Source organism: Galeopterus variegatus, unplaced genomic scaffold (genome assembly GCF_000696425.1).
Source record: "Galeopterus variegatus unplaced genomic scaffold, G_variegatus-3.0.2 Scaffold4005, whole genome shotgun sequence".
NCBI classification, from domain to species: domain Eukaryota; kingdom Metazoa; phylum Chordata; class Mammalia; order Dermoptera; family Cynocephalidae; genus Galeopterus; species Galeopterus variegatus.
Window position 1 is genome coordinate 176366 of NW_007730116.1, and position 19501 is coordinate 195866.

At 32.1% G+C, this 19501-nt stretch overlaps 1 protein-coding gene across 1 annotated transcript in view; it reads right to left on the reverse strand.

Annotated features, from left to right (window-relative positions):
- COL11A1 (collagen, type XI, alpha 1) overlaps positions 1–19501 on the reverse strand; it is a 154288-nt gene that overhangs the window by 82409 nt on the left and 52378 nt on the right. The window contains exons 27-36 of the mRNA XM_008586510.1: positions 17496–17549; positions 17329–17373; positions 17133–17186; positions 16983–17027; positions 13271–13324; positions 8586–8639; positions 4274–4327; positions 1371–1478; positions 841–930; positions 639–692 (exon numbers count right to left, since the gene is read on the reverse strand). Of these exons, the coding sequence (XP_008584732.1) occupies positions 639–692; positions 841–930; positions 1371–1478; positions 4274–4327; positions 8586–8639; positions 13271–13324; positions 16983–17027; positions 17133–17186; positions 17329–17373; positions 17496–17549 (612 nt within the window). The remainder of the gene's footprint in view (positions 1–638; positions 693–840; positions 931–1370; positions 1479–4273; positions 4328–8585; positions 8640–13270; positions 13325–16982; positions 17028–17132; positions 17187–17328; positions 17374–17495; positions 17550–19501) is intronic.

The following is a 19501-nucleotide window of genomic DNA, read 5'->3' on the forward strand; positions in this document are numbered from 1 at the left end:
AAAAAAAAAAAAAACCAAAAAAAAAAAAAAAAAAAAAAACTGATACTTACTTATTTGCCAATGATTTCCTAATGTTAGTTAACTAAATGAAACAATCTGGATAATATATTAAATAGATTTATGTTCTTCAGGCTTATGGGATTTTTTTTTTTTATCATTGACAAATTCAAGTTTCATCAACTACTTAGAAACCGACAAATTAATCCTGTTTTTATAATAAATGAATGATAGAATTATAATGTGTAAAAAATTGAATCTTATTTTATGATTCATTTTAAAATGAGAGGAAAGAGATGAAGTAAATAAAAATTATTCAAAGTAAAGCTTCTCCAAGTCTTCCGTGACCATGAGTTTCTATTACTCATAATTATATTTTATTTCCTTGGGAAGTATAAGAGTCAAGATAGCTCCTTTTACTTCCTGACAGCAGCAGAAGCAAATATTTCCAATTGCCTAAACCCTTCTGTTTCTGCACTCATTAGTGCATGCAATTAGTAGAAACCAGGCACTGACTGATTTGATTGACATGTGTTTATTTTCTCTCTCACACACTGTGGGATCACAGCATGACAGTAATGAAAGAAGAGCTGTGATTTGTAACCATGGATAGCATGGCTGTTTATTATCATCATACTCACAACTGGACCTGGTGGGCCCTGGGGACCTTCCCCTCCTTTCAGTCCAGATGCACCCTGGGAAAAAAGGGGGAAAAAAGCAAAGAAAACCAATCAATGTGAATTGAATATAAATAGGAGAAGTCTGAGTGATAAAATAAGAATGTCAGGAAGTGCTTCTAATAAGAAATTTCATTCACATGCTTTATCTATATGTTGATTATACCTGAGCTCCAGGAAGACCTCTTTCACCTGGGAAACCACGAAGTCCTGCTGGTCCATCTTTCCCTGAGACACCTTGTGGACCTGGGTCACCCTAAGGAATATAATATACATCTATCAATAAGGTGGAATTTCTATACCTGTTTCTACAAACAAAATTGAGAATTCCTTTAAACTACTGTAAATCAGAGTATCATTTAATGATGAGAATATTGTGTGGAAAGTCGTGTACATTAAAATAAGCTACCCACTACCTACATTTAAAGGTGTATATAAATTGACAGTTTTATGGTCAGTGGAATAATTGGCCTTATTTTATTTTTCAGTAATGTCTTAAAGTTTATTGTCTACAATAAATTCACACTGAATATTCTCCTGACATATCTTTCAGACATTCATTTAAACACTATGCCAAAATTGACATTCATTTAAATACTATGCCAAAGTGTAGAGAATCTGAGGACAAGTAGTAAGAAGTACACTGAAAAGTGCATTGATATTTTGAGCTAAGAAAACTCCTTGAACAGTTTGTACCTTTGCACCTTCTTTTCCTGCAGCACCAGGAAGACCTTGCTCACCAGGAGGGCCAGGAGGGCCAGGATGCCCGCGTTCACCTATTGGACCAGTCTCACCAGTTGGTCCCTAAATTAGATAAGCAAAACCACATCAGATTTATCTTTTATGTTTGGCAAAGATAACACAAACTCAAAATACATATATCTCCCTTTCACAAAATGTTATCATTCTCATGATGGCCTACAAAACACTTCATATAAAGCACTGAAAGTAACATAGCTGGTAGGAATCTGAAAAGATTATGTGTAATCTCGTTCATAATCTGAGTGTTCAGGGATGTTTTCTTTGCTTGTGATTAGAATCACTTCAGAGTAAGGCCAGTTCAAGTACTGTTAAAATTGTGTTTTTTTAACTACGGTTTCATTCCATTTTATATATATATATATATAAATATATGATGTCAAATCAGCTTAGGAGTAAAGAGGCACTGGTGGTAGTTAAACAATGAATCACTACTCGATATTGAGCATAGCTCCCTGAGAACCCAAACAACCAAAGTGGTTCTCCTTGAAACTTCCACCAGATGGAGACCTCTGTGCTGTTAATCTATATTCGTTTGGCAAAGTCTAGGGAATGTGGCAGGGGGATACTGAAGGCAGTGAGTTTGGGCCAGCAATTCCTCCCAGCTGAAGGCTATAACAAATAGCCAGTTGCGTTAAATTGCAGCAAATGCCAAAGTGAAAAATATCAGGTCATTTACATGTCCCCTGAGTGGTGCTGCTTTGTGGTGCTAGAGTATATAATAAGCTTTCAAGCATAAACAGAGAATGGTACCAGGTCAGTTGTTTTCATCTCCACTTAGAATAAAGCAAAATGAAGGATTTAAGTTAAAGATATATAAAAAGGAAAATTTCCAGGTGCTAAGATTTTTAAACACTGGAATGTGTTACTGTAGTTGCTTATGGAATATCGCTCTCTGTTATTTTTCTAAAAATACAACATATTCTAACCTTTTGTTCTTGGATAATGAACATATCTGCCCAAATTTGGTTGTACATTTCTAGGTTTAAATTTTTTTAATTATGTAAGTGCTGAAAGTCCTCAACTTACCATTAATGTGTAAACATTTCTCTCAAAGGTATTTTTTTTTAAATATATGAACACCAGTATTTTAACAGCAAGTACTACAAAATTGATCCTAACAGAGTAACTATCACCACTGATATAAAAACAAGGAGAGATCCACGCAACTACACAAAGAAAAAGGTGAATATTGCAATCAATATTGCTCCCATTAAGCCACTTCCTTTGTCCTAACATGAAAATATGGTTACACTTAAAATAGGCAGTTGGATATTTTTTTCTTAAAAGGACCAATAAAGAAAAATAACAAAATGAGGATGCATATGCCTTATAATAGGGGAACACAAAAGAACATAGATCTAGAACTTTTAGGTGTCCAGAAAAAATTCTATTTCTCTTCATGGATATTAAATGCAATATGAATCATTCCTCTGGTTAAATTTTTTCACAGAAAATAGTGATGAAGGTATTTTAAACAGAAAAATAAAAGTAGTTTTGAATGAAGCTTTTTGATTATTGAAGGAGTGTATATACAATTTTTAAGTTAAAACTGACAAGCAGTTAAAAGGAGGCCTTCAGCACAAAAATGTATGCATGCTTACATGCATGCTCTGTGTCGCTTATAACAAAAGAAACAGTTAACATTTCCCTTGGTTCAGAATTAATATCTGAAATAAAATGATCAGGTAATCCAAGAATTCTTCATTTTTGCTTCTGTCATGCATATTCCTAGAAATATGCACTTTTTTTTTCCCTCTGGGTGTGTGTGTATTTGGATGTGAGCGTTGGCGTGTGTGTGTGTGTGTGTGTGTGTGTGTTACAAAGTGTTGAGAACTAATTACAGGTTGAGAAAAGACTATTTAACGCAATTAAATAATTAAGATATGTATCCAACTGCTCTTGCTCTTTTGCTATAATTTGTTATTAACAGAAGTAAAACTCCAGCTGAGTAAACTAAATGTCTTCTGCCTATTCAATATGCTTTGCCAGAGAATAGAAATGTTATTTTCTATTTCCACGAATTACTCTCTATAGCTATTCAGTACTATAATTCAGGATCTATATCAATACTTCAGATTCTTTCTGCCACCTGTCTTAAAAGAGATACTTGTCTTTGCCATTATTTTGCATGTACTCAAAGATAACAAACTAATTTTTATCTATGATGTAAATCTAATTCTATAATACATAGACAAATATATAATGTATTATATAAAAATATATAATATTTTATAATATAATTTATAATTTTATAATTTATAATTTCATAATATAATTTATATAATATTTTATAATATAATATAGTAAAAATATAATATATTATATAAAATATAATATATAAAGACAAAAATCTTAAGAAACATGTAATATGTTACAAATATTAAATTTTAAATGCTGTGATATTCAAAGTTTTATATTTTACTTCTACTAAATTATACTCCTAAATCTAAATTATACTCAGAAACCTGAAATCATTTTGTACTTTGAAATTCTGGAAAAAGATGATGGCCAACCTATTACATATATATGTATGATTTTTTAGTAAATGGTACCATGATTGGGCTTTATAGTTAAAATTGTTGTGAATTTTGTGATTAATTTTTATTATTTATTTTATTCTTCTCTTACATTTATACAGGCAATTGAAAAATCACTTAAGTAATAGTTTACTGAGTTTCACTAGATATAGGCAAGCTGTATATATTTAAATGCAATTTGAAATAAAAAATGCATTACTTTGAATCATAATAAAATGGGCAGATTTTACATAAATTAGGAAGGTGGAAACATAAGGAGAAAAATAAATCTTGCTAGGGAAACAATGTAAAGGAACATACCTGTGGTCCAACAACACCCCCTGGCCCAGGAGGGCCAGTCTTGCCTTGAAATCCCTAAGGAAGCAAAGTATAATCTATAAAAGCTACACACAGCATAAAGCACAAATTAAAATTCTATGAGAGAATTGAGTAAGTATCACTAAAAGAAAGTCACCTTTTAGTTAAAAATACTTATTTTCAAGGGTTTACATATGAGTTATTATATTCCAGTTCTTTCTAAAATTCAAAATTTCCCATCTTCACTATTTCATATTGCAGTGCAATGATTACTTTCAATAAACTTAAACAAATAAGATAATAGGATGAAGCTGGAGCAAAAATGTGTTCTTAGCCTGTTCCACCATCTCCAACAACAGAATTTTAACCTAGCAATGTTTACGGATGAAAGAAATGATGGTTTAGATTTCTTTGGAACCGTCCACTAATTTCCTACACAGAGATAAATATATAGTCTGTGACATTAATGCATTTCTTCTACTGCATTCCAACAGCCTCATAAAATAAAATAAAACATAAAAATGTATTTATAAAAACAATGCTTTGTATGATTAGTAATCACTTCAGCATTTCATCAGTATTTTTTTCTTAAAATCCAAAAGAATATACTTACAAATGCACCTTGAAAATAATGCAGTCATTAAAATATACTCTGGTTGATGTGAGTAAAACGTACTCACTAAATAAAGCTGTTGGGCACATTTTCTAGTACCTACATTTGTTTAGACTTATGGGTTATTCATTCTGTATAATTGTATTACAATAGGCAAATTTCTATTTCATGTGAGATGTTACATTTAACAGTTGGAAAAGTAGATAGAAAATACTGGAAGAAAAACATTTCAGAGAACTAAATTAAAGCAAAGAGTGTTTGCAAAAGTTTTCTTCACTCTAACATCTAATCAGACTGGAAATAATAAGGTTAAAAAGAAGAAGGTAGAAACTATTCACCCCCAATTTGTATTACAATTTTCCAGATAAACATGATTGAATTATTTACAATAACAAAATTTTATAAGTAGATAAAGGAAAAAAGAATCTGTATTTGTAGTTATTGTAATTGATGTTACGGGGGAAAAAAGATTTTTTTAAAAGACATCATTCTTAAGATCATTAGAGTTCTACTGGAACTATTGTTATCAATAGCAAAATCAATCAATGATGGGGGAAAATAACAGAATTTATTTAGCACTTTACTTTTCAGCAACTGGTTGGTTTGAAAGTCTGTAATCAGATTTATAGACTTATGTACACACATAGACATACACATATATGGACACACACACACACATTTGTGTGCATGACGTATGTGTGTATGTATAGAGTATATATATGCACTACTCCCTGGGTTATCTCAACAACCTCCACGACCACAATTGTTATCTCTATGCTGATGAACTGCTCTGTCCCAAATTCTGTCTAAACCTCTGATCTGTGCCAAACACTAAAACTCTCTCAATAAGCACCTATTGGACATTTCCAAATGTATGTTATGCTCCCTCTTCAACACTCTCCACATGGAGCTGACTGAATGAATCTTCTTTCATTTCCTCCTGGGTTCTCTTTCTTTACTAATGAAATGCCTTCAGAGCCCAGACTTTCCTTCAGTCCTCATATTCAATTAATCATTTAATCCTAGCATGAGGAACATTTCAAATACAGCTTCTTCTGTATTGTCCCAGTAGACCTGTGTTATTCAAACGACAGTCAACTCTTTCCTTGAACATTGCAGAATTTTTCAAATCCAGTTCATTTACTTGTCCATGTTAGCCAGAATCACAAAAGCAAATCTAACCAACTCATTGCTAAACATATATCATGCAATATTGGTGACAAAGTTTTACACAATCTGGGCCCAGTCTGCTGCTTGTCTGGATTACCCTTCTCCCAATTTTTGATCACTAAATTTGACATGGAGATGGGAATGCAATTCTGAACTTTAAAATACTTAAATTCTTATAAGGCATTTTGTCTTAGTAACAGTGACAGCAAGAATAACACACAAAAAATTATTGTAATAATAATTAATGCCTAAAATTCATTGATTAAATATCAGTAGTTCATTGAAGAAAGTCTGTGGAAAGTTTACAGCCCAGACCTGCATTTATGCATTCTGAGGGGAAAGAGAAAAGTTTGGCTGCTAGCCTACTTGCGTGGATGACGGATTTGGGAGGAGTTGGAAGAGAGCATTGTCCGTATGTCTGCTCATAGGAAACATTCAGAGTGTTTTCAAGTGTCTAATAAATTTGACACTCGGGATCTTATAAATAAGCTATGCACAGGAAAACTTTTATAGTTCAGAGTGGAATGTGCTTGTTCAGTACTATTGTACAATAAAACTACACTTGCCATTTAATTTTAGAATAATTTAAGTTAAATTATGTTTTTCAAAGTCACTGAAAACTAATTTGATACATTCATGGGTAGTTCGACCCATGTTTGTTGTAAGAACCAACATAAATATAACTCCTATTATGATCATCTCTAAGGGACAAAGTTAATTTAGGATCAATACAGGATTCGGCACTGTGTTTCTGAGATAAATCTGGGCCGTTTCAATATAATAGAAATTATTTCTTATTTTTCCTAGTGGCCTTCAAAAGCTTCAGAATGTAAGACATCAGAATGAAACTTGAAGGATTTTTGACTGGGGACAAATCTCAAATAAAATAAATAATGCATTCTGTGAAATAAGGTGAGATAAACGGCAAAGCATAGCCTCTTTAGATTCTGACTCCTGTACAGGGTAATCTCTTGAATCCCAGTCAGCATAGAACAAGGTGAGAAAGGATGGTTACTGGCCATAGGGTGATTCACTATTATCTTACGTGTGGGTGTGAAATCAGTAATACAATTTCCCAGAAATAATTCTGGCCTCCATCTATGAGAAACTACTAGGATATCCATTCTAGAAATTTTAGCTAATATGCTACTTTTCTTCTTTGTTTAAATTTAAATGTTATATATAATAGGATTACTTTGGATACAGGCAAAAGCTCCAGGTATCGTTTCCTCAAAAGACATTTTGGAAATATTCCAGAGTTGTTCCCAAGACATTACACAATGATTTCATTAAAAATGATTGGCTGCAAGATTTGAATGAGAATGCATTTGCAAATTTGAGTGTGGATTCTCCTCTAGAATATTTATTTTATTCTCTCTTGGGAATGACCTTGATGTCATTGTCCTTGATGTCATTCCCAAGAGGAAACGCAAACAATTTTATTCTTTGGTGTCACTAAATCTTATCTTGATTCCGATTTTGAAATCCAAGACTTTGAAGTTTCCAATGTGGCTAAAACTAAGAATTGTCACTGGGTGAGTGAGACAGGGTTGCTGGTGATAGACTTGTTTCTCCACAGCAGAAAATTCAGAATATTTTCAGATTTGTTATTGTGTACTGCTATGCAACTCCAAATATGTCTTCATGATGGTTGAATGCTCTAACATGATTTTGAACCACATACTGAAAGGTAGTCTGTGTCGTGGTTTCTTTAAAAAAATTTGTATAATATTAATCAATAGTACAAACAAAGAATAGGTTCCATGGAAACTTGCCACCCTGTAATGATTTCTGATTAGAATAACAACCCACTGGGATAGCCAGAAGCACAGTTTTGCAACAGTGGCAGAATAAATAAACAAACAAACCCACAAGGATACTTAAGCCGTAGTTGAGCTGCTAGTTTCCCCTCTACCCAAATCATAATATACATGATAAATTGTTCAATTTGTTTAATGTTATATTCCTTTTAGTTTCTAAATAAAATTAAGTCATATTTTTCAGTTTACATTTTTCTACTCGATGTGAAAGGATGCATTTGCCATAGTTCCAGACCAATTAAACCCTTATGGTCCAAACATTAGCAAATTTATTCATCCGTTAGTTCTGGACAGAAGAATTTGTATTATGTGCATGGCCTGTTGTTACGTGTAGCCTTTAGAGAGGGGATTAGTGATGGGTTTGGGTGGAAAGTATCTATAGGCAGACTTCAGTAAAAGGGTCAAGGTAACATCTTGTGGAGATGTCAAAAACATAATGTGATCTTCTCCATCAGCTCATCCCTAAAGTGTGGCTAGTGTCAACAAGAGCAATCATCAAGTAATGTCCTATTTCCTCTAGCATAAGTGTGCTTAGGTACAAACGTGGATCTATTTATATATTTATTTATATATTTTAATAAGGGGTTCAAAGGGATTAATTCCTCTATTATCTTCAACCTGGTAATTGAAATGCTAATAATAAAGTAGCTTTCTGAGATTTGATGAGGTGCTAGTGATGGTAAATTTCACTTAGAAGAACAGGGTCACTTACAGTTTCCCCACGTTGCCCAGGGTGTCCTGGAAGTCCATCCTTTCCAGGTGGTCCCTGAAATCACAAATATTAACCACCATGTCATAAATGTTTCTTTTATGAATTATTTTATATTCTAAATGTAGTACATTGAACAGTTTTCTTATATTTTCATTAGATATTGTACTTTAATTTTCTGTTGATTTTATATAAGGTAGTTTGTGTGTATAATTTTGTAGCTATAATTGAGATCAAAAGAAAATTGTAGAACTCTATTCTGAACATTTTACATTTAAAAGAATTTATTTCATTTGCATCAATAGTTTTTATTTTTTTATTTTTATTTGTTTTGTCTTTTTCCGTGTCCGGCAACGGATTGCAACCCTCAGTGTTGCCCCCGTACCGGACCGGGGACCGGCAACGGGATCGCAAACCTCGGTGTTGCTCCCGCGCCTCGCTCAGCCAGTGAGCGGGAGCCGGTCTGTATGTGGGATCCGAACCCTCTGATGGGAGCGCCGCCGCGCTTCCCAAGCGGCGCACTATCCAGTGCGCCACTGGGCCAGCCCGCACTTTTTTCTTTTAAAGAAAAAAAAAATCCAGCCTATAGACTAATACATTTGTAAAATACAATAAAAATTACTTACTAGAAAAATGAAACAAAGACAAAATAGAGGCCTAAATATTTAATTATTAAACACAATAGTTTTTAAAAAGCACATTTGCATAACTTTGTATTTTAATTTTTGCACAAATATTAGTTCTTCAGCACTTAACAAATGAATATTTTCCCCTCTTTTTAGTGATTTGTTTTCTAATTCAATTTCCTGTGCATCAAAACTTGGAAAACAGAGAAAGATAGTGCCCTCTTGTGGCGATCTGAGCTTCCAACTCACAGGAACGTGAAAGAAATACAAACTCATAAAAATAATGGCTGCTCGAATTGCTTCAAATAAGGGAAACAATGTGCTATGCTCATTTTAGAAGTCATCAGGACCAATTTTTCCCAGTAGGCTCACTTAAATGTCCTCTTGGAAGCATAATGTCTATTAGTACTGGAGAGCAAATCTACTATGCTATCACTTTCTGTAAGGATGCTGTCTTTGTCATGTCTGAAGAAATAAATGAAGCAATTAACTATGTACTTAAAGTAAACAACTCTGTGACGGTCTTATATTTTAAATACATAGTAGAAATACACTGCTTCTTCAGACACTCTTTTGGATTATTCATTCTATTCAGAAACTATTAGGCATCAAGTTCAAATTTCAAAACATTCATATTAGGTGTAAAGAGAAATATTCTCAACCTTCTGGATAAATAAAAAGAAATGATCATTTTAATACTAACAGTTTTAATGACAACAGATGTACCTCTCACTGCATGTTAATTATTTAAACAAATCTATTTTCAAACATCTATTTTTATATATATGTTACTAATGAGCATATTGAATAAAAGGCTTTGTTTCAAAATAAGATCACTTTCAGGTAGCTTGTTTTTCCACCCGAACAAGACTTTTTCTTAGCTTTCTTCAGGAGAAAGTGCTAGAACCATCTCTGCTCTCTAATCTCATCTGTATAGACACACTCATTGCTGTGTAAATTATGAGCTCTAGTTAAAAACTATTATGATATTTCACAAGATCATGGCTTGCTCAGTGATTTGTTCATGTTTCCAGGACCACTTCAGTGATGTTAGTGCCATTTTCTCCCCAAAAGACCCAAACTGGAGTGCTTTAAGCAAGGGCACCAAACATTCCTGGACATCATTTAACCATTCCTTCATTCAAAAAATTTATTACAGACCTATATATTAGTCACTAGGTGTATAAGACTTAGCTCTGTCTTCAACTACTTAGTTGAAACAAAGAAATAAGTAGTTAATTGCTAGTAGACTTCATCTAGGTCGTTTTCCAAAACAACAAATAAAAACAATTCCAGTGCCTTACCACTATTTTGATACATATGGGAATAAATGTTCTCCCAATTTGGGGCAATAATAAAAGTTTTACACAGAACATGAGAGCTGAAGGGTGATAAATATGCCTGGCTTTTTCCCCTCTCCATTCTATAATGCTTCTCAAATGATATGCTTCGCCATTAGTACAAGAAATGTGCATGTTTTCTAACAAAGCTGTGAATAAAACAATTAAATATCTCATTATATCTGCTGATATAGATCACACATTCATTGAAATATATAATCCCTTGAAATAGCAATCTTAGTAGATCTAAATGATGTCACCGGGAGGAATGCAACATGATTTTTAACAGCTTTCTAGATAGTCTGAGGGAGCGTGAACTACAGAAAAAATTAGCATCATCATTTTTCTTGATGTAAGTATGTATTTCTAATATTGTGATTAATCCTAAATAATTATTATGCCTCACCTACTATTCAATAAAATGAAGCAGACTAATTACCAAATAATGGAATTTATTTAAAAATCATAATTGTATTCATCAAAATAGGCTGCCCTTTTGATTAGTTGGTAAAAGAAGAAACAAATTCATCTAAATAAGTGTGTGTATAAACGGCAAGGCAATCTGCGAAAAGACACTCATAAATAATTTAAGGATATTTTTTTCATTTTTCATTGGCACTGAGTTTTGTTTTTATTTCTTTTCTACACACAGAATGTTTCTAATAATAATCAGGCCATAAATCTTAATCCCTTCAGGTTAAAATTTTTCTTAAATGGTTTAATTGTATATTCTGAAAATATGCTGACAATGGCATGAGAATAACAGAATCTAAATGGAACATTGTCCAAGCACCCAATCCATATGTGTGGGTATATATATTTTTTATACCAGGAAAAAAACTGTGTGTATAATATTTATATATTATACTATTTATATATTAAATATTATATCATAATATTATAAGCTCTATCCCTCTACCCCAATTTCTTCTTTCAATATCAAAGTGGTAAAGGCATTTCTTTCCCAAACTTCATAAAACTGCACACCAGAGAAATGATAGGTACTTTTATTTCATGCTCTAATGTTTCACTTATCAGAGAAACAGAATACAAAATCATTTTGTTTAGCAGTGAAAGCAATGCTCCTTAGTGTCTTTTCTCTCCAGCTAGAAGGCATGCTTCTCAAGTGTAGGCATTTATTACACTTCTAATATTTCACAGACAGAACATGCACGCATGGTCAATGATTCCAAACTTTTTGAAAGATACATTAGGGAATGGACTGAAAAAGTCTAAGCAAAAAATGAGTTACATGGCTTTCTTTGACAATAAAATTATATCACATGAGGCAAACAATTCTTAACAATGTGTACAAATATAAATAGTATAATGTTGAGTTTATATATATATCACTAGATTTTATGTTGCTAAGCAATAATCTATGCACATGGCTTCAAAATACTTATGAAAATACCTATGAAAAAAATGTGTACAATCACTTTTGAAACTGTGTTTTTACTTCTCTGTGAAACTTTGCACAGACTTAATGCTACATTGGAGCAAAACTGACATAGTGGGTAAATGACATTACACGCAGGTAGTATCAATATTATCTTACATTTAATACTAGGTATTTGTATTAATCCTTTTATTACACCATAATATAGATAACAATCCATTCTCAATTTGTTTGCAGCAATAAAGCAAAACTGTACAGTGTTAAAATAATACTTTAAACAGTGCCTAAAAATTATTGCAAAAGGCTAAGGATTGTCTCAATGTTTAAAATTTAAGTAGGTATTTCAAAAATACATAATTTACCAAAGTGATTTTTATTCATGTTAAGTTGGGGTAGTATTATCTAGTCTAGACTAGAACAGTGGCTCACAAACTTTAGCATACCTCAGAACTATCTAGAGGGTTTGTTAAAACATAGGCTGGGCCCCTCTCCAGAGTTCTGATTTGGTAAGTGAGACCCTGCAATTCTAACAATATCCCATGTACTGGTGGATGCTTTTAGACTGGGGACTACATTTTGAGAACCACTGCCTTAGACAGGTGGGTGAGCTGATTCTAGGTCTCATAAAGAAACTGAATAGGTTAAACAAAAAAATAAAAGAGAAGAAAAGAAAAGAAAAAAAGGAAGAAAATAAAATAACAGCATGCCCTATGTTTCTAAAAATATTAAAATGAAAACAAAGCATTTCAATTAACTTTGTGATGACATTTCATAAAGATATTCAAGAGTGTTGGTCTAAACAAATTTTAATACAGATATGATTCATTAAGGATTCTCATTACATTTTCTAAGAATGTACTATAGTGATAGAAATAATAAATAAGTAAATCTTAATATGATGTCAGTAATATCAGAATGTTGGAAGGGATTTAGGGAGTAATATTTGAAGAAGTATGCATTTGATGATGGAAGATAAAGGGGAAATTTTAATACAGCAAATATTTAAGACTTGGTAACAATTTTTAATGCCATCAGTAATCTTAGCAGTAGAGGAGCAGTTGCAAGAACAATATTTATGTTGTTTTAGTCTGTGATATACTTTGAAAGAATACTTAATAAGAGATGTTTAAATTATATTCAGAAACAATCTGTGAACTTCATAAACCGGAAAAATCTTTCTTTCACATTATTAACTGCAGTTTTATTAATAAGAATTTTTATCAATATTTATATCTAAACATTATTTAAAATGTAAGCTATGACTCTAAAAAATTTAAAAACATTACCAAATGAAAAAAGAGAAGCAGAAACTATGATACTTACAGGAGGACCCTTTGGTCCAGGGAATCCAACTGGACCCTGAGGTCCTTGAGGACCCTGAAAATAAAAAGCAGTGGGGAAAATTTAACAATATGCTTTAAAAGATACATGTTTATACATTGTGGCTTATTTCTACAGATGCAATGTAGCACTCAACTTCTTCAGCATAGTGACAGAACAATGGCAATAATCAGTGCTAATTTAAAAGCAAAATGGATGATTTTCACACTATTCAAATGTACTCGAAATTGCACAACACATCAGTGTTCTTACCTCAGGAGCATCGTATATATTTATAATTCTAATTAAAAGTGAATAGAGTGCTTGTATATCGAGAAGTTTTGCAGCTACTTTACTTTTAACAATGGCTAGAAACTTGCAGAAAAGGAAGATATTTAAATTTAACTCAATTCCACACCCTCCAAAAAGAAAAATTATTTTAAAAAACTGACTCCATAAATATTCTGGCTCTAGTCATACAGAACTAAAAGAGAACATATGTGACTACCTCAAAGAGACCATAAACAATGCCTTAAGTGGCCTCTGTTTTTAAAGTATATTTTTGGAGATGCCAGTATCTCATTTTACTCATGTATAAACTTCTTTTGTAGATAAGATCAAAAGAACTTTATTGTATGATTATTCTCATTAGCATTCAGCCCAAATACACATTTATAATACCATTCTTGGCTTGAGGCTTACTTAACTATATTATCCAACTCTCATATTTACATATCTTTGAAATGTTTAAAGTAGACCCTACTACAGTGACTGTGTTGGTGGCAGAAAAAGAAATTGAAAAAGTTAATCCTTCACATGCCCAGAACATAATAATTATATTCCTAAAAGGAAGATATTGAAAATGAAAGATAACACAAATAAAATTTCTTCAGTAATACAATTAGGGTGGGATTTACCTATTTTCCAATCAAAATTAAAGTTTACTGAAGTTGCTCTTTAATAGAATTTACCCTAGCAATTTGTCAGTCTAGCCTTTTCAGGGAAAATCTCTTTATCATCCTTTAAGCTAATGCTAGGTCAGAAATCAGCACAAGCTTTTGCTATTACCAGCATCTTAAAACCAAAAAAAAAAAAAAAAAAAATTAGTTATATGAGGGGTTTTCCATAAGTTCATGGAAAGACTAATATTATCTTTTAATTCTACTTTTCCACCAACTTTTGTTAAAAAGTATTAAAAATAAAATAGATGTAACATGAAATTACCAAAACCACTGGGCAAATCTGAGTAATTTACAAATTGTTTAATTCTCATTAAATTATGAAACCATGATTCTTAAATATTTACCATATAACTTAAGAAAACTATTAAAAGATTCATTTAAATACAAAAGCTTAAAAACAGTATTTCTTTAGATTATGTAGAACTCTATATTCCTAATTTCTTAAAATTTCATGTCTTTGTTTTCTAAAATTTTGTTGCTTTTCAAATAAAATTTGATTTTGATCTTAATTTTAAATTCCTTTATGAAAGAAATACTTTAAAAATCACTACTTCAGAGAAAATAAAGAAGAAAAACTTGGGTCTTTCTTTGTAAAATTCCACAGTAATGACTGATATGTTCTCTTTGTATTAATCAAAATAGTTTGCAGGTGAGGCAAAAAATACATAAAGTGTAATAAAGATTGTAAATAAAGATGGTGGTGGAATCCAATTAGGTTCACCAGATAAAATATCAAGTACCTAGTTAAATTTGAATTTTAGATTAATAATGAATAATTTTAATATGTTCTAAATAATTCAAGGGACATACTTATGCTAAAAACTGCTCATTGTTTATGCAAAATTCAAATTTAACAAGATGTCTTACTTCTGTTTATTTTTGTTTTGTTTTTCCTAAATCTGGTAACCTTAGATACAACTATGAGCTATCTTAACTAACTTTTCAATAACAGATATCCATGATGTGCAAATCACAATTATGAGAGATCACATTTAATTTGTAGAATATTTTAATGAATGTTTATATATATTAATATTTTATATCTAACTATATATATAGTTAGATATAAGTATATTGTTAAAGAAGGAATTCACTGAAATGGGCAACAATAGGTATTTTTTATTTCTAATCCAATGGTACTGCATAATTCTCTCCCTGAACTTCCCAACTCATTATTTGGAAGAAAATACTTTGCAGCATTATTTCTAACATTCTTCAACTGTGTGATTAAGACAAACTAAATAGTTCACGATACTTAAAAATTCCTGGAAGAAAATGAAGGCATATTAAGGGGGAAAGTCTCATTATCTACACAGAACACAGGAAATATGTTCTCCCTATATAGATATTGAAAGCACGTATAAATGTTTATTGAAAATAGATATTTCTTGTTTAGAAACAAAACAAAACAAAACAAAACAAAACAAAACCCAAACTCTTTATTGTGATCCTCTTCTCACTCTCAAAGCAGGTAAACATACTGTTGGATCACACTATTGTGTTCCAAATTAAAATGCAATATCATCAAAAGTGCATTCATATGTAAAGAAATATTGCTGATCATGAAATCCTGGAAGGGATAAACAAAATATATCAGGACAAAGTAGTTTGTGCTGTAAAAGACAAAACTCCTAGTTGTGCTGTAATTTGTTAAATTGTTCTACTCCTCTTAATGATTCAGCCATTGTGATTAATTTAACTATCTCTTCTTATTAAAATGACTTTGACCACAAAATATTTCAAATGTATGTATTATTTATGAACTCAAAATGCAAAGGATGAATGGACTTAATTTGTGAATAGTTCACTAAGAGTGAGAAACATTTAGTGGAAAGTTTAACTTAATCAAATATGAGCTAAAGCCTTAAAACCAATCTAATTAAGTGTTTATTCTTCTGTCTTACCTACTCACCTTTTTGTCACTAATAGAAAAAGTTTTACTCATTGCTCCTACTGAAAAATATACTTATTCTCAGTTTTAAGTTATACGTCACAGCGTGTTTCTGTTTTCATTTTTTGTAAAACACCTACTATAAATTTCAAATAATAATAATATGTAAAATATATTAACATGACTGCATAATTCTAAAAACTATTATAAAATATTAAAAAATAATTATAATTTATTTGAAGGTAATACAGATCTTCATATTTAAAATTTTTGCAAGTGAATAGCTTACAAAATATCTGTTTGTAAAATTGCTATATTTTGCCAAAAAAGCCAAACAAAGATACGCTTGCTCGTCTGTGTTTGGCTTTATTTTATATCAATTGAAAATCAATTTACTAAATAGTTTTTCTATTTACTGGAATAGAGGTTTAATCTTGAGTTGAATGTGTATCGATTGTGGCTTAATGGCTACTGGTAGCTCTTGTTTACCAGCATAATGCTGCTGCCAGCGCCATGGACAAAATGAATATCAACATGGAAAGGAAGAGGAACAAAGGAGAGGGCAGACGTGTTTTAAGCATACTTAAAATGAAAAGTGTATCTTGGCTTGTGTTTAAGAGTGATATCTTAAGCCAATTATAAATATTATTTCTCTCATTTCTATAACAAAATGAGTAGCACATAATAAAGATTGTATTGGTGGAGGAGAGTAAATAAAAGAATAATAATTTTTTAATTCAGAGTAGATTTAATGGATAAAGGTGCACATGTATTTGCAGACACATATATCTTTTCCCCAAAATTTAAACACTTACAAAAATATTCATTTTCATTTTACATTAGGTGGCTGTATCATACGTACCCTTTCACCTGGAGGGCCAGGAGGGCCGTCACCACCTGAAGTGCCCTGTCAACAAAAAAATAAAAATCAGTTTTGATTCCTTCTCGCAGCATCTGCCCTGTGGAAGAGGAACTCACAGAAAAGCACAACAGCAACAAGTGCTTACAATACCTTTGGCCCGGGTTTCCCAGTGGGACCTCTTGCACCTCTTGAGCCTCGAGGACCCTGCATATGAGAGCAAAAGACGAAACTGATCTAGTGCCAAGCAAATCCAAAGGCACAGAATCAAGTTTTATTTAAAAAAAAAATACCTTGGAAAACTAAATATAAAACAGAAAATGCAATTATTTTAAATCAAGGCACCCACCGTTGGACCACGCTGACCCCGAGGACCTGGTTTGCCAGCTACTCCCTGCCAAAGACAGTTCAAAGAGTTTCAATATGCAGTATATCCAGTAAATTATCAGTCTGGTGCTGAGCAATGGGTACTCATGCAGGGACGTTTATATTAGATGGCTCAGAACACTGTCATACCCGTGCACCTTTCTCTCCATTGGCACCTGGAAACCCAGGAAATCCAGTGGAACCCTACAATAATAAAAATAAAAAAACCATGAATATAGCAATTAACAATTTCAGCCACAAGCTGTAATTCTTTTGAGACACAGCCGGTAATATTTAAAACAAAAATATAGTTTTAAGGTACCATACAATATCTATTCATGTATTTGAAAATGAACTTACAATGACATCTGAAATCCTGGAAGCGTTGAAAGCATGAATTGATAAAAAATATTTTAGTTTTTAACTTTAAAGGTAAAATAATTAATCAAATATTATCATATCTCTTATTATAAAATAGCATTGTATTAAATATATTTTAAACTTATAATTCTGTATACTTGCTTCAACTCTAAAGAAAATTCCTATTTTCACAGTATGAATGGTCAAATATTAAAAAAGGGATTTTGTAAAGAGTTTGTCCTGAATTAATATTCTACCACTTTTTAGATGAATATTTTTACAATTTTATAACTGGATCAAATCTTATAGACTAAAAACCTTCCTCCACCTTTTCTACTTGGTGTTTGAATGTGGTTAGATCTAGCTGAGAAGCTAAGTCAGAAAATTAAGCATTAAAATCTGTTTTTGAAATTCAAATGATATAAATTCAATATTTATGTTTGTTATGCATCAGCTAAATATTCTCTTTGAGTATAGGTTTTAATTCTGCAAAATGACAGCAATAATATACATCTTACATGTACTTTGAAATTTGTGGGGGATTAGACTAAAGGAATTCCAGGCATAAAATGATAATAATAGGACATACATAAGTAATGATTATTTTTAAATGCAATAAAAAAATAAAAGCATTATTTCATTTAGTCGACAAAAGGCCATATTTTACAGACAGAAAATAATTGCAATTCCCAGTAACTAAATTTCCCTATTTCACCTTGTGTATATGTCTAGATTTTTATCTACTCAGACATTACTTTGAACATTACTGTGGTTGGTTTGACTCATCATTGTATCGTGAAATAGACCAATTAGCATTCAAATCCTGCTCTTCAATTTGCTAACTATGAGACACTAGAAGATGGGTCAGGTGAGTATCTTCCAAACACTCACTTTTCCTGTTTAGTTGCATGGATTAAATACAATACTGTGTAAAATATCTAGCAAGAGTAGCAAACATTCAAATTGTAGTCACTTCCCCATGCATTAAGGGAAATGTAAGGAAACCTTCTTTGATTCAAATGCATTCCTTGCCTTTTTGAATACAATCATTTGCATTGAATTGAACTACCCTTAAAAATAATGTTTCTCCAAGTGATAAATGGCTCCTTTATATCAGAATAATCTGGAGTTTTTGTTATAACTATGAATTCTCAAGTCACATTCTAACCTACTGAAATTGAAACAGGCTTTCTAGCAGTGGGATCCAGGAATTTGCATTTTTTTTTTTTTTTTTTTTTTTTCCTTTTTGAGACCGACTGCACCACGCTCAGCCAGTGAGCGCTGTGAGCGCACCAGTCATCCCTATATAGGATCCGAACCCGCGGCGGGAGCGCTACTGCACTCCCAGCGCTGCACTCTCCTGAGTGCGCCATGGGCTCGGCCCAGGAATTTGCATTTTTAACCACCCCTCAGGGTGACATGTACTGTGATGTTTGAGAAGGCCTGAAAGTGGTATTCTTAGACACATACGATTAGAATAGCCAGGTATACAGTATTACCTACTTGCAGGAGGTAACTATTTAGCCCTATTCCCAGTTTGAAGGTAGTGAATTTACATACGTAGCAGGTGGGCTAAATGCTACCAATTTTTATTTCTTCCACAAGTGCTATTAAAACCAGTCAGGAAAATTATATGTGATGTCCTGTGCCAGCTGCTGTTCAAAATAATAACCCAAATTATGCACTACTAAGTTTCTTTTCATGATCTGTTTTCCCAGTATATTCTGATTCATGCCTATAAGCTAACTTGTGATCAGCCTGAGGGCAGCTGTTAGATAGGATGTGTAGTATTCACA